At 40.9% G+C, this 15,915-nt stretch overlaps 1 protein-coding gene across 1 annotated transcript; it reads right to left on the minus strand.

The window, feature by feature from the left end:
* Positions 1–246: 246 nt before the first annotated feature.
* UBE2J2 (ubiquitin conjugating enzyme E2 J2) lies at positions 247–13,552 on the minus strand. The gene is made up of 7 exons (XM_074975350.1): positions 13,276–13,552; positions 8,833–8,963; positions 8,533–8,573; positions 7,457–7,559; positions 7,193–7,331; positions 6,434–6,514; positions 247–4,329 (listed from the first exon to the last, which is right to left on the minus strand). The coding sequence occupies exons 2-7, from the start codon at positions 8,961–8,963 to the stop codon at positions 4,045–4,047; spliced, it is 780 nt and encodes a 259-aa protein (XP_074831451.1). The 5' UTR covers positions 13,276–13,552; the 3' UTR covers positions 247–4,044.
* Positions 13,553–15,915: the final 2,363 nt, after the last annotated feature.

Below are 15,915 nucleotides of genomic sequence, written 5' to 3' on the forward strand. Positions count from 1 at the left end.
GCATAAATGGACTAGAGGAACAAGGTATTAGCTGGACTTGGAAAATATATGGTTTATTAGAAGTTTTCATATGGAAGTGTTCGGGCTGACAGGAATTGACTAAACATGAATGAAGCACAAAGTTGAAATGCAGTTTTCTCTCCCAAAGCCAGCCTCAATAAGATATTTCTTCCTTACCTTTACCAGGCTACACACTGTTGGCATTCAGAGATGCAGATGTGACACTAGTTTGCTCAATCTTACGTTTATTTGTGGTTATTCCTCGTCAGGATTTAAACGTGCATCAGCAATATGAGCTGGCATTTCTGCATTTTAAAACCAGATTAGTTACAGTAGAGTACGAAGAACAACAAACATGAGATGCTCCACTAATGTACAGAGGAAAGCAACAATTTGAGATGCCAGCCACACACATTACTTTTGGCAGAGTAATTCACTGAACTAAAGTAGCTGCTAAACATTAATTCCCGTACTTTGTAGAGGTTAGTGCACCTGAACAGCCTATGTCAAATAAACCACCAGATTGAAGCCAAGCACCTGTCATTTCTAAATTGGTTTATTGAACATCTTTTCTTCCAAAGTCATCATTAAAAATAGTATGCCAGATGTTTTGTCATTATATTTAAGTGGGGATGTTGTCGTAAGCACCCGTTTTCTCAGTAGCAAAAAGTCAGCTGTCTTTGCCTTAGTAATAGTTTTCCTGGCCATCCAACATCTCCAGCTTTTTCTCCCAATGTTCCCTTTCCCCCCCAAAAAAAGGTCCCATAGAAAAACATGCATTTTAAACATGAGTAGTTTGGTTTTTATTATGAATGGATAACTTTACAATGCAGTCATTTCTACTCCTCAAAAACATGCTTCAAGTTTGCATCTGAGGCATCAACAATAGGTGGTGATGTAACTTCCGTGAACTGAATACTGCGGAAAAATTTAACCACACACAAGTCCAAAACCTGTAATTCTGAAAAATTTAAGAAGGCTACAGTTGAGATGTCTCGTGACCCAAGAGAGGTGCAAATCTTTCCCACCAACTGTGCACTGCAATCCTACAGCACTCTAAAGAAATGCAGCATAGAAGTGAAGGGTCAAGACACCATTTGTTCCAGTATGACGCACAAAAGGACAACTTTCAGTTTTATTATGTCATTAAGATAACATACTGCCTCAGGGCATGATATCAACATTTTTGCATGGCAAAGAATGATTAATTCCATCTACTGACTTTGGTAACAAAATCAAAGTTCGGATATGGCATACCATAGGAAATACTATTTAAGTTCACTAAAACCTACCCAGGAAGGGATAAATATTCTGCTACCAAAGGCAAGGAGCAAGGACATGTACCAAAACACTGAGAGGGTGCAGCAAGTCTGCTCGCGTTTTCACAGGTGGCCCCCCAATCACTACCAAGTCTTTTCATCCTTCTTCAGGGTGTTCAAGAAAAATCACTAACCGGAGATGAACTCCACTTTTTTAAAAGAATCAAAAATTAAACTTTCAAAAAAAAATGCAGCATATTTAGGGTTCTTTAGTAATATCAATTTTGCATTCCCAATTGAGGCACTTTAAAAAAAAAAGGACTCCACTTTCAAATACCCCGGGCTAACTGCGAGGCCAACTTACTGCCATGCAATAAAAGTGGTGGATTTTTGAACAACATCCTCCTGATGTTATTCTTTCACCTACAGTACATACATTCACACAGGGCATGAATGTACCACAGCCAAGGTCTCCTTGCCTTGATCTTCATTCCTGTGGCCCAAAGAGCCTTCATGAGAGAAAGATACACAATGCTGGGTAGCAGTCTGCTTAAACATCTACCTATAGGGAACGACAATGGTAGCAAAAGAAGGCATAACGAAAAGCTTGAAACGTATTTCAATGTTATGATGATATAAGAGGCAGCTCAATCTTTGCTACAGATCTGTATACTTTGCAAATCAGTCTTTAAAACCATAATTGCAGAAGAGACAAGACGACATTTCTTTTTCCCAAGACTGACAGAACTGAACAGTTTCTAGAAACAAAAGATACAACCGGAGCTTCTCTTTACAAGAGCAGATTAAGCACATACAAGAGGCAAATTAAAGAGCAATTATAAATAAAATTTGATCAAAAACAAAACCAATTTTTGAACAGTTTATAAATACGTTTTAAATCAAGCCCAGCACATGCTCTCCTCCCACCTCCAAATAAGGTCTGTTTTAAGATGTCTTTCGTCTGGAGCTATTCTATTAGTTCTGCTAATCCATACCTATTTCAGAGAATTGGTCACAGCACATATTTTCTGATTATCTAAGCTACATGGCTCATGGGTTTAACACTCCTCCTCCCCCGCAATCCAATAATTTCAAAATACCAAACAGAAACAGAAAAAAAAACCAAACATCAAAAACCTGCCAAAGGAAACAAAACAAACAGCCCAAATAAAACACATTCTTAAATACATGAGGTAACATTTATTGGGCTCTTTAGAACATTTTAACACAATATGAGGTTAGGCGCAGAGCTTTCCATTCTGCCAACTTCTTTTACAGTCTTTGCTAGATCATAACAGGGAATATTTCATTTGCTGGGTGACTAAAAGTCATTGCCAATTATGAAAGGCACAGTAAGACTGCCTTTATGATAAGTCACAGCATTTGGATAAAGTCATAAGGATTTTCCCTTAATTACAATTTTTAATAAAGTCTGAGCTGTAAAAGTAGCATTTCTGTCTGTAAACTACGCAAATAGTTTTAGTGCATATCCATGCTACCATAACCTCGTTACCACCCACTGGAATGTAATCATCATCCAGTGGTCATATGCCATGGCTAAGAATTAAATTGAATAGAAGCAGAGGGCTTCCATAATTCAAGCAAAATAAGAAGTCTCTAAGAATAAGGTCTTTTTGTAATGGAATTTGAAAACAGGGTCAAGTAATTTAAATTGAACCGATTGCAAATAAATGGCTTAAATTTACTGTAATTAGAGCACTTCAGAGGAATCCACTAGTCTTCTGAAAAGCTGGCTCAGTATTCAGTCTCCTTTTTCTTTCCTCATTAGGCCCTAAAGGGGCAATGTCATTTCACTCACCGAAAAACCCAGAATCCAAGGATATTTCTTCTGAAAAAATATATGACATTCTTCATTGTTCTTTGCAGATATTTTAAACAGAACAGTGGCAAACATGTTTTCTTTTTGAGCACGAGTTGTTTCACTTTTAAATCACACTAATTTCCAAAATGGAAAATTGTAATTAAGGAAACAAAACCAAAAAGTTAAAAGAAAAAATTGCTTATGAGCACCACCACTAAACCCATTTTAAATGCTTTTTGCGTGCAAATGGTTTTCAAGGGCTGGCAACTGCACTTCTTGTAACCAAAGTAAACCTTCTTAAATGTTACTGTTACAATTTAGACAAAACATATTTAACCAACACACATTGTGTTACTTTCCAATTCATCTAATCATTGTTACTGACTACATATGCAATGACATTCATTCTCTATTACAAAGTGAACTAGCTGCTTTCTGTAACATCAACGTTCACATTAACCAAGCCTTTTGGAAGTAAAGTCAGTGAGGAAACTTGCACTTTACTCATTCCAAACTTGTACCATTTGACTCTTCGCAAATGAAATTCTCAGCTGAAAATGTACGCTGAACATTTGATATGCATCTTCAAGTGTCATATTTTAAAAATTGTTCAATCTGGTAAAAAGCCTCATTTACTTAAAAGATTTTTAATTTCAGAAAACAAGGGGGTAAGTGCTATAAAAATCAAAGCATTCAAAATGCCAGTGTCACATCAATAATGCTTTGACTTGCTAGTGAACCACTTAAAACTGCAGTGAGGACAAAGGAACTGTGAGCAGAACACCTTTTTCTTCCCTAACAAATCACACCTGCTTCATTTTCCAAACTAAACCCATGAGCCAACCAATATATTACCTGCATCATGGTAGCACAAATATTTATCCCAGTGTCAAAGTCTGATGCCCAGAGTCCCACTCATTCTGCAACTACCACTAATTTGGTCTTGGACTTCTGTTATGTTCCTCATTCTTGCGCTATGCTTCTCAGTACATACTTGACTGTGTAGGCAAAGGCTGCAAAACCAACTATAACAAACAAGTTCGCCAAGGCTCCTCCTAAGAGTCCATGGTTACGATTGGCCTGCTGAAGACCTGGGTGATTGGCAGCTGCCAGTGGTACATGCCCATTAAGAAGCGGTATTCCATTTTGACCATGGTGTGCTTCCCCATCTGGGACAACATCCGGTAACGGGAGGGGTGGAGGTCTGTTATTGAGCTCTTCTTGTGCTTTCTGTTTTTGTTTGATCTCCTGGAGGAAAAAAATGAGAGGAATCATTGGAAGTGAAGTGGATTAAGCTTTCTGCCAAGTCACCTTGTGTCTTATTAAAAAGTCTATCCATCCAAAGAAGCGAAACTGATGCAGAAGATATTCCTTCTTAATGTATATCCAGGTGCAGCTCCACAGAGACAGCTTCTTGCTCATTTGTTATCCATAATGAAGTTATAAAAGTTAAGAGATGGAAGGTCATGTAGTCGTATAGGTCCCATCTAGTACTGGATTGTTCCATATACTATATTTTCCAACGCTCTGTATCACTCTAAATGTCCTAAACAATGGGGATTGCGCAATTTCTCGAGGTAACTATTTCACAGAGTAATGAACTTCACTATTAGCAACCTTTCCATAATATTCACCCTACATGTTTTTCTCTTAATATAACCCGATTATTTATTTATATCCATTTGAAGACCTAAAAAAATTCTTCATACTCTTTGGAGGTTTACACCTTCAAATATTTGCAGACAATAACTACGAGATCTTTGCGTGGTCGTCATGTAGCCAAACTATGTTTAGTTTTTAAATGTTCACTTTTAAAATTTTAAACCAGGTGTAGAAAACGTATAATTTGATTTTTTTCTGAGAATTGGGACACATTTTTTCAGAAAAAGTCTTTTAAGACCCCCTCTATATTCACCACCATGAAGACCCTTGTGTGGGAAAATGTAATTCAAGTACTTTTAAAGAGTTATGAATAACCCAACAATTCTCAAAGAACTGAAACGGAAGAAATAGGAATCCTTAGAGCATCGTCTCATGGTTAGGGCCCCAAGTAAATCTCCTGGCCCGGGAGGCTAGCCCCCGCCCCCCGGAGATACGCCACCGCACAAGCAGGGCTCTGGGCAGTGGGGCTGTGCGCTCACGCAGGGTGGCATGTCTGGCTCTGGCCGGGCAGCACAGCTGCCAGACATACTGCTCTGAGCGGCATGGTAAGGGGGCCGGGGGGGTTGGATAAGGGGCAGAGGGTCCTGAGGGGCAGTCAGGGAGCAGGTGGCAGTTGGATGGGATGGAGGTTCGGGGGGGCGGGGGGGACGCCGGTCAGGGGACAGGGAACCAGTGGGGTTTGGATAAGCGTGGGAGTCCTGGGGGGCCTGCCAGGGGGCAGGGGTGTGGACAGGGAGCGGGGCAGTCGGGGGGGTTAGATAGGTGGGTAGTTCTGAGGGGGGCAGGCTGTTTGGGGAGGCACAGCCTTCCCTACCCGGCCCTCCATACAGTTTTGCACCCCAATGCGTCCCTCAGACCAAAAGGTTTGCCCACCCCTGGTATAGATACTCATGTTCTGACAACAATATCATTACCACAATAGGGTAGCAAACTGCACATCTTAATCATTTTGGGACTATCAGGAAGAGCATTGTGAAGGACAGAGGATTTCACGTTCTCTGGTAACTGCACTAGCTAATTATAGGGAAAGCAGATTCCAATGATTCAGTCCAAGACTAATTCCGAGGGGAGGAGGAAGTGGAGATGAGACCCCAGAGCTCAGAAGGCCCCAAGGGAAAAAATGGCAACAAACTGCACTATGGAATGCACACAGATGTGTAACGGAGAACGTAGGTAATCAGACTCTGAAGTTTAGATCTATTTAATGCATTGTGTTTCAAAAGCCCTGATGGGAGGTCTGGACCTACTGACTGATTACTCTGCCCAGAAATTCCCTTTGTGCCTGTGAATGCTGCTAACAGCATTAGCCAGGCTCACTTTGTGCTTCCCCATGCTTGCATCCAAATTATGGCTGCCTCCTCTGTATGAGTCCAATGGGAGGAAGTGCTTTCTGTAGATTCTCTCCCTTCTCTAGCACATCTACATTGGACAGCTAGAATCTGTCCCTAAATGTATAACTTTTGATTCTCCAAGCAACAGATCTTAGTATCTAAATACAGAATTTTCTAGCTAGAAAACCATGTTTCTAATTTTTGTACACTGAAAAATCAGGATGCTTTAGAGGGGTCTCAAATTGGACACCTAAAAGTGACTAGTCTCTTGAAAATCTGGGCCAATTAATTCGCATAATCTGCATATTTACACAGCAATAAAACGTGAAAACCAGAAATAATCAAATGAACTTTTTTACCTCCACCACTTCAGGGAACAGCTCACAGAAGACTTTATCTTTTAAATTAAATGCTAAGCTTTGTGCAGCAAGCTGTCTTTTCTATGAAGGAAACAAGAAAGTAACATCAGTTTGAAATATACATTAAGCCTTAACACATCTGGAGGATATTTCACATAAGAAGAATGCTAAAAAGGTGCTAACCTACTACTTTATAATATTTGTAGCTACTTCACCTGTGTGAATATAGACTCTTTGGTAATGACTTTCTATAAACCCTACTCTTCAAAAGTTCTTAACTGCATTTTATTTTAATGCTTTTCCATTCTGTGTCTGCCCAATGGTGATTGGGGGAGGGGAGAAATAGTCCAATAAAGTAGCTACATTTTATGGAGAACCTTCACTTCAAATCAAAAGGTCTTGTCCAGAAGGGTGCATGAGAAGAAAAGGTTACAAAATCCCTCCCTTGGATTTGAAAGACTGACCTACTCAGCATAAAATATTCAACATAAAAAATTAGCTTTGTAGTCAGAAGCTGTGGCACTTAACAGTTACATTTCCCACCGTGATCCAAACCCTTGACTTATGCTCCTTTAAACACCCTCATCTTCTCATCTGCCCTATGACCAAACTAAAAGGCAGAGCCACGTTTAGAACCTGTGACTGCTGGATTCCAGTCTCATGCCTAACCACTGGGATGTGCTTAACGTACCCTGACCTGAACAAAAAAATAAATTATTAAATTAAAATTAAAAAGATATGATATTATTAGGAGCTTACTGTGAATTCTGAGGTTTCTATGCTGCCCAGTGTGGGGCCCTTTTCCACCATAAAACTAAGGAGGCCTGTCAAGATTGTTGAGACTGACCAAGCTGGATTCCATGTATCAGGGTGGAAATCAGTGATTGAAAGACACAACCTTCAAAAAACAAAAACAAGCAGTGCACTTTATTCCTTGCCATTAGTAAAAATGGAAAATAATGTTACATGTGATACAAGTTTCAAAACAGGTGTTAATTACAAGTATTAGAAGAAAATCCTTACCTTGTATTGCATTTAAATCTTCCATTAGGAGTTATCATATAAATACTAGGAGGTTTAAAAGGAAATTCTCTGGGGAAAATTAGTTTCCCATGATAATAGCCACCTGTATTGTATAAAAAAAGGAAAGATTTGTTCTGTACTAAGGAAATGCTTTCCTCAAATACTTACAATGTTGCAGCAAATAAGATTTAAAGGAACGTTTACTATACACACACTCCAAAATTTAAAAACTAATCAACTTAGGCCCTTCACGGATACAAATGATCGTCAGTACCTTTGGGAAAGACCCATTTTGGAGGTACTATTATTTTGTCATCTGCATAAGGCAAGCAATGTTTTCCAATTGTCAAGTCCTTATTTCATCTACATAGGTTTCTCCCTAAATGTATTTAAACACCACATCTGCACAAATGGAAGGGTCTTGCACGCTATCATCATGCTGGACATTTTAAGTCCACTGAAAAATCCAATTTCAGAAGCAGATCCTTTGGGTGAGGCCGGAATATATAGTGAATTATTATACTTGGGCAAATTAATTAGATATGATACTCAGCCTCTCCAGGGATGACATTTACAAAAAGGGAGTATGCCTCAACTCTGATAAGAGCAGAGTATGTGATAAGCCAGAAATAAGTTTTATTAGTGCTTTCAGTTTTTCTTTTTAAAGTAAAAACTGACAATAATTGATATTTTTAACATTGTTCATCTTGGCTACCAACCAACGGGGCTCCCTCTGCTTTCCAGGAGATCTGTGGCAATCACTAAAAATCAGACTTCTTTAAACAAAGAACTAAGGCTGCCACACAAAAAAGATCAGAGAGAACTGTGCTAAGACTTTGATGAACACTAAGGGATTTGCTAGAATTACATTAGAGGACAATGCTAACACTATCTCATTTCAAGAGGCTATTACACAAGTAAAAGGCAAGTATTACAGTTTTATGATTGAAGTAAATCGTTACGCTCATACACTGAAAACCACTTCTGTTACATACGACCCATTCATAGAATTATGAACTACTACCACTCAAATATAGATAGCAATATACATGCTTTTGCAACAAGCTAATGTTTACCTTCATATGGAGTCATTTCAGGTCCTCGTACAACATAGTGCCTAAAGGAACAAAGGAATTTTGTATTAGAGGGGGGAAACTTAACACCTCATGCGCATCAAATTTCCAAAGGGAACACAAATTATAAATGGGTTTATCACCTCAGCTCAGCTCAACAGCTTCATATTTGTCTCCCTTTACTACCCCTCACACCAAAAAGAGATTCCAATACAAAAATGAAAGTGTATACGAAGCTCAGACTTGACAATCCAGATGGTCTGGATCTCTATGCTTGTAAGAGCAATTCATTCGGATTCTTACCATTCAAGGATATTGGATGGGAGGGGTTCAGCACAGATATAAGGCACTGGATCTTTTTTAATTCGAAGGTAGTCCTGCTTAAGTCTCTGCGTTGCTGTTGTTGGTGCTCTCTTATTACTGTTGTTGCTCATCTAGTTTTTAAAAAAATTAGAAATAGACGCGAGCTCAGTATACTCTTACCAGTAACGTGGTTAACGAAAGAATCCCCCTCAAATAAACGGCGGTCACAACTTGTTCTTGCTGTCTCACCAACGAGACAGACTGCAGTCAACAAACCCAATTCCTGTCAACTAGCATTAGACCAGGGGTAGGCAACCAATGGCACGCGGGCCAAAGGCGGCACACAAGCGGATTTTCAGTGGCACTCACGCTGCCCGGGTCCTGGCCACCGGTCCGGGGGGCTCTGCATTTTAATTGAATTTTAAATGAAGCTTCTTAAACATTTTTAAAACCTTATTTACTTTACATACAACAATAGTTTAGTTATATATTAAAGACTTACAGAAAGAGACCTTCTAAAAACGTTAAAATGTATTACTGTCACGCGAAACCTTAGAGTGAATAAATGAAGACTTGGCACACCACTTCTGAAAGCTTGCCGACCCCTGCGCTAGACTTTCTGATCCTGAGGACTCAATGCAGTTAGTTCTGTTTAAACAGATTAATGGATACAAAGGCTGTTTGAACAATGTAACATCGTGCTTTGGCATTTCTGGTACATCAGGGTCAGACTAGCTGTTCGGTTGTATTTGATTTTATTTGATTATCTCCAGTACCAAGAAATAATTTGCTTTGTATGTTTATTTTTTCAAAGAGGGGGGCAAACACTCCTCTTAATGTTTTTGAATTCTGAGCCAAGGACTACTTTGCACAAACTAATTTTATTTTTTATTTATATTCTAGGAGCACCAAAAGGCTCCAACCCCATTGTGTTAGGCACGACACAAATATAGAATACAAAAAGCACCTAACTCAAAGACAAGACAGATAACTTGTCGAAAGTACAATACATTTTCTTCCCAGTTTTCCCTTTGCATAACAACCCTTCCCCCCCTCCACCCCAATCCTCATCGCCAGCTGCCAGTCAACCTGCCTCACAGTCCCTCATGTCCTTCTTGCATCCTCGAAGTAGGAAAACACTCACCCTAAACCTACTTCAAACCACCTTCCTTTCTGAATAGCTAGTTCTCCAGTGATTTTCCACTTCTCAGACCTAAAAGCTTTTTAAAAGAAGTTCCACTCAAACCTCTACGTATGGTGGATTCTTAAATATCAACATCACCTCACTGTATGCATAGATGGCAAATTTAGAACATCCTGTTAGCCAGCCAGTTTCCAGAGATAATGCATTCATGGCTCAGAGGTTTCTCTAAATATTAAAATCAAGCAGAGAAGACTGTTACCCGAGAGTAGCAGCTACTGTTCAGACAAACAAAAATACACTACATGAATGGCTCTGCATTATGCAAGACACCTTGAAAAATCAATCTGGTTTTGTGCCACAGCACAAACTGAACAGATTGTGATGGCTGATACTCTTGACATGCTAAGCACAAGATCCGCACAGCAGGGCCACTAGAAAGATTACTAAGGGATACTGTGCACATGAATTTTAAACACATTTTTTATACACTCAAACTCTTGCATACCTTTTTGTACTTTGATTTTTAAAATAATGTCCCCAATGGAGAGAAAAGGCAGTCATGTATTTGTAATTTGTTATCCTATAAGTTTCATAAAAACTAATTAGTGTGACAATGTATTAACATAGACCTATTTTCTCTCCACAATCAATGTTATCTAAAATTAGAAATGGAAAAACAAAACATACATTTTTACTAAACACAGTTTGTGTAAAGTTGAACCTCCAGCCATCTGGAGCAAGGTTTTTAGCAGCTAAGTTCCTCAAGAGTTGAATTAATTTCTTGATTCAATATGTGTTTAAAGCAAAATTAATTTTTATCTGTGCTGCTTTTGACTCTAAAAAACTTTGAGAAACCCATTACAAAGCATACTTACTTTTGGGTGAAAGATGCTAAAATAAGAATTATGTTGTCTGCTTTAAGACCCATTAAATCAACAAAAAAGGAGTTTTGAAACCAAACTATGTGCCCTCAGACGCATATGCAGCTCCTACTGAAATCAAACATGTCAGTAACAAAGTGAAGTGTCATGTCTTCACTTTGTTACTGGGAAGAAGGGAAGCAACACCCCTTCTCAACTAACATCTCTAGAATATAAACCAATTAAAAGACTGCCATTCAACTTTTTTCACACAATAAATCACAAAATCAAGCAAGTCACTTGGCCTTACTCTTGGAAGTTTGACAACTTTTATAAAGGTATGAGACACTGCTCATTTAATGCTGTGGTAGGCACTGAAGTAAATAAAATCCCATAGACAATTTTCAGATTTTATTAGGACCATACTATTACATGGTGTCCCTTGAAATCTGACTAGTGTACAAATGGATGTGTTCTCCCAAAAGACCACTTTTGTGTGCCTTAGGATGAAATAAAAGAAATACAGAGAAAATAACTGTGGGATGTGGTGGGTTTTGTTTGTTTGTTTCTTTTTTAAAAAGGAGAGTAAAGTTATACTACAGGTTGGACATGAAGCCCCAATTTTGGGAACTGAAATAACAAGCAGAGAAATTTACAGCTGACTGATGCTAAGGATGAACAAATCAGTACTCAAGGATATATCACTGGTAGGCTGCATTCCAAGGGTGGTTGACAAAGCTTGCTAACGTTTCTGTTCTACCTAAAACAATGTTATTGCTGGTAAGGATGTGGGCTACCACAGTTAGTTTTTACTAAGCTGCAATACCCTCTAAATGGATTTCTTTATCTGTGAATGCCAATTACAGCATTGCCCAGGGAGAAATACTGGTCAAATTAGTAAACTTCTGTTTTGGGGTTATACCTCATGTATGAAATGAGCAGTCAGATCCCAGCTTTAAAAAGAAAATTTTTCCTCCAGGTCTGAAAACATCTAATATGGATATTAATTATGTATTTTATTAATCGACAACAAGTGGTAACACCCTATTTTTGACAGGAGCTAAGGGGAGGTAAATGAAGTTCTGGGGGGAAGAAATCAAAGATGAAGAAATTAACATCTCAGACTTTAATTCAAAAATTTATTCAACATAGGTGGAAAAAAGCACCAAAGCCTCTGTTTGATCCATATTTGCTAAAAAACTGACCTTCACACTGGATTTTTGTTTTGTCTTTATTCCTGCAACTTCCTCTCTGTAAACCAAATGAGATTTCTGATCCTGCAAACTGCTCCAACTGGGCAGACCTCTGAAGCCCCAGTGTAGGTCAATGGGGGTTCACCCACACAGAGAAACTTGCATGAAGCTGGCCCAGTGAGGTATTTCATTTGTTATAATTGTACTGTGTCTGGCAGTCGCAAGTCTTTGAGAATGGTGTGCCTTACTACTTATCGGTTGCATGAAAAATACAAAAAAAATATATTGTAGCACCAAATATATTTGTATACAGTATTGTTGGCTTCCCTCACAAATAGAGACACTTATAGTTCCCTTATATTAAAAGGAAAACATTTACAAAACTGAAAAGAAACATATCTGGGATGTTTTAAAACACATTCAATGACAACAACTTTGTTTGGAATCAGACTTCCCTTTGTAGCATTTCTACATAGCTTACATAGATATTTGTGTGTCTAAGCGCCAAAAGCGGGACCCAATCCTGAAAACCCTTACTCACTTGGCTATGGGTCTGCGGGGTCTTACCTGATGAATGCAGGTAACCAAGGAGAGAGTGATGCATGCTAGCCAACAGGTCTTCAAAAGACCTTTCCTAACAAATACACTATTTAAAAAAATAATAATTTCTAACCTGACAGTTTTCCTTGACAAAAGAGCTTCCACCCCAGCCCCGTAAGAAACTCCCTGTGATAATAAACTGCTCCCCCACAAAGATTAAACAGCCAGGAGGAAATGTTCACCGGCAGGTGAGGAAACGACACCACCAGACCAGGGGGAAGTAAAGGAACGCATCCCGGTGAGGAGCATCCGCGCTGCGGCGGGCCTGACCCCTCTCCCCTTCTCCTAGCCAGAGACCGAGGGGGCCTCACCGCCCGCCCGTTCACAGGGACCGGCTCCCCGATTCCCCGCCAGGACCCAGCAGAGTCTGGGGGGGCCGCAGCCCCGCACCCCCCAGCGGCAGCCAGAGAAGGCCCCTCAAGCCCAGACACCCCCAGGGAGAGGCCCCGGGAGAACGGCCCCCCCCCAGCGGGCTCTGCCGGGGAAGGGCGCAGCTCGTCGGTGCCGGTACCTGCCCCGCCGGCCCCTGCGCCTCCCCCACCCCGCGGGGCTCCGTGCCCCCCCCGGCCGGCCCCACACTCCCGCCGAGCGCCGGGGCAGCTCCCCGACCCCGACCCGCCCTAGGCCCGGCCTGGACCCCGCGTACCTCTCGCTGCTCAGGCGGGAGCCTCGGCCGCTCCGTCCTTCGGGGAAGCGCCGGCCGGCCGCAGACGGCGGGGAGGGGGGACAAGGAGCGTCAGGCGGGACAGAGCAAGCGCCGGGATCCGGATCCGTCCGCTGCCCCCCTCCGCCGCCGCGGCTATCCAAGATGGCCGCCAGAGGGAGGCGGAGCCGGGCCAGAGCCGGCTTCCCCTTCCGGGAGGCGGGACCGAGCGCGCCTCTTGCTCCTTCCAGGGGAGACAGAGCCTCCCCACTTCCGCCACCCACTCGACTTCCGCTTCCGCTCCCTAGCGGGCTTCCGCTTCCGCTGGAACGGAGACGCTCCTTGGGGCGGGGGACAGTGGGGCGGGCTCGGCTCCGTGGCCCGGCCCGGCCTCCCTTTCCCGGCTCGTCCCATCCCATCAGCTCTGGGCTTCCTCCGCCTCACGGCACCGGGATCTGCCGCGGAGCAACGTTCCCGGTTCCCAGCCAGGCCCGCGCAGCAGGGCTGTCACTGGCAACTACCCAGTGGTGGTGGGGGGGGAATCTCTCGGTTTTTTGCCGTCGGGTTTCTGAGCCTGCAGGGCCCCCGTCTGTCATCTGCCAGCGCGAAAAACTAGGATTTTAGCCTTTTTATTATTATTATTAAAAAAGGGTGCTTATCCCACTTAACGTGACTCCAGGAGCTGGGGCTTTAAGGAAAGCTCCAGACGCGGCAAGACTTGCAAGAAAATCAGAATCCTGGCAGTGCCGCCTTTTTTTGCCAGTTGCGTGATGATGTCATCGTCACGTGCGGCATCATTTGTGCTGTGGCCTGGTGGTGTTGCATTGGGCTGGCCTTGGTACCCTGGCGTTACCAGATGCCATTGCCTCCGTGTGCATTACATACATTACATAATATTGCTCCGTGACACGATGCGGCTGTGGCAGACCAGTGTAATTTCATGTTCAGGGGCTGCGATATCTACCCATCTGTGGTGCTGTTGTACTATGATGTATTTGTATAGCTACATTTGCACATGGCCTGTACGAAACTTGATGGAAGATGAAGTATTTTACCGATCTGGGTATAGAGCAAAAGCAGTGACAATACTTGTGCAAATAGGTGACATCAATCGGGCAAAATGTAATACAAACCAAAAAGACTTCAAAAGTGTGAAACGAGTTAATGATAAAACAATAGTTTTAAGAAAATTGTGTCTGTATTTTAAGGACATAATTAACACAATCACCATTTACACACTTAGTACCTTCACAAAACTAATATACATTTCCTAAATACAGTATCTGATTTTGCTCAATTGGATCACCTCATGAGAGATGCTTCTCATGTGAAATACTCCTTCTGTTGAAATCAATATCAAAACTTCCACTGACTTCAGTAGGGCCAGTATTCAACCCATCATTTCTGCCAAGACAAGGACAGATATACATTCTTATTCTAGTTTTTTTCCATAGAGTAAAACGAATAAGCCTAACCCTGGAAATGAACCAAATACAACTTTCCCTAGGTATGCTATATTTTGTCAGGTAGCAATATGACAAAGAGACACCTCCCATGCCAATGCACCTGAACCTTGCTAGGAGCAAATATTTAATGTCACAAAGAGATCCAATATGCCTACAATCATAAAATAATAGCTTTCTTAAGGAAAAACAAATGCTTAAACTTAACCAAAGGATTAAATGTAATAGAAACCTTAAATCTACTTAACTTTAATGAGCAGTTACATTTTTTAAACATTCTTTTTATTAAGATTTTAAATATGTAAGCAGCAGCACTCCACTGTTGGAGCCTGAGATTTAAAAAAAAGCAAAGAAAGTTTGTGTCCTGTAGTGAAAATAAACAGTCTTCTTGCTCTTCAGAATAAAGTGCCTTATCTCACAACACATAACTAAGAAAAGGAGCTAAGTAACACAGTTAAAGCCACAGAATCCATTGTTAGGTAAATTCTTCAGGAGACATAAGGAATAAAATATAGTATTGTCCCACCCTCTAGAAGCCATAAAACAGAAAAACCTGGAAAGAATGGCATATGTTTGCTATCTTTTGTATTTCTCATAGTAAATACAGTTCCAATTGAAATGCAAAACCAGAGTTACATGAATACAATTGCATATTTCTGGATCCAAGAAGTACAGTTCTGCAGCTTTTTGTGTTCAGGAGAGTGAAGTGAAAAATGGAGAATAATTTATTCTTATCCCAAGCTGAGCAACTACTTAATTTGAGAGTATTTTGGTAGTTCGTTTCAGCTCTTCAGGCTAGCTATTTTTCCATTTTACTGTACACTTATTAACTTCTTGTCAAGTATCAGGGGGTAGCCGTGTTAGTCTGTATCCACAAAAACAGCAAGGAGTCTGGTGGCACTTTAAAGACTAACAGATTTATTAGGGCATAAGCTTTCATGGGTAAAACACCACTTCACCCATGGTGGTGTTTTACCCACAAAAGCTTATGCCCTAATAAATCTGTTAGTCTTTAAGGTGCCACCAAACTCCTTGTTGTTTTTATTAACTTCTTGCATCTTTACCTTTCCTTTCATCTTCCTGAGATAAGAGCAGCATGAATGATAGTTCTTTGTTACTAAACACGTGAGATTTACCAAGCCTTGAGGTATTTCAGCTCAGTATATATTACATGACATGT

Source organism: Natator depressus, chromosome 18 (assembly GCF_965152275.1).
Source record: "Natator depressus isolate rNatDep1 chromosome 18, rNatDep2.hap1, whole genome shotgun sequence".
NCBI classification, from domain to species: Eukaryota; Metazoa; Chordata; order Testudines; family Cheloniidae; genus Natator; species Natator depressus.

What these genes read in the sequence shown, in the direction of transcription:
- UBE2J2 (XM_074975350.1), bottom strand. Translation starts at nt 8,963, where the DNA reads ATGAGCAACAACAGTAATAAGAGAGCACCAACAACAGCAACGCAGAGA. An exon ending in CCATCCAATATCCTTGAATG is followed by an intron (nt 8,574 to 8,832) that starts GTAAGAATCCGA and finishes TTGTTCCTTTAG; the next exon opens with GCACTATGTTGTACGAGGAC. An exon ending in TGAAATGACTCCATATGAAG is followed by an intron (nt 7,560 to 8,532) that starts GTAAACATTAGC and finishes TATACAATACAG; the next exon opens with GTGGCTATTATCATGGGAAA.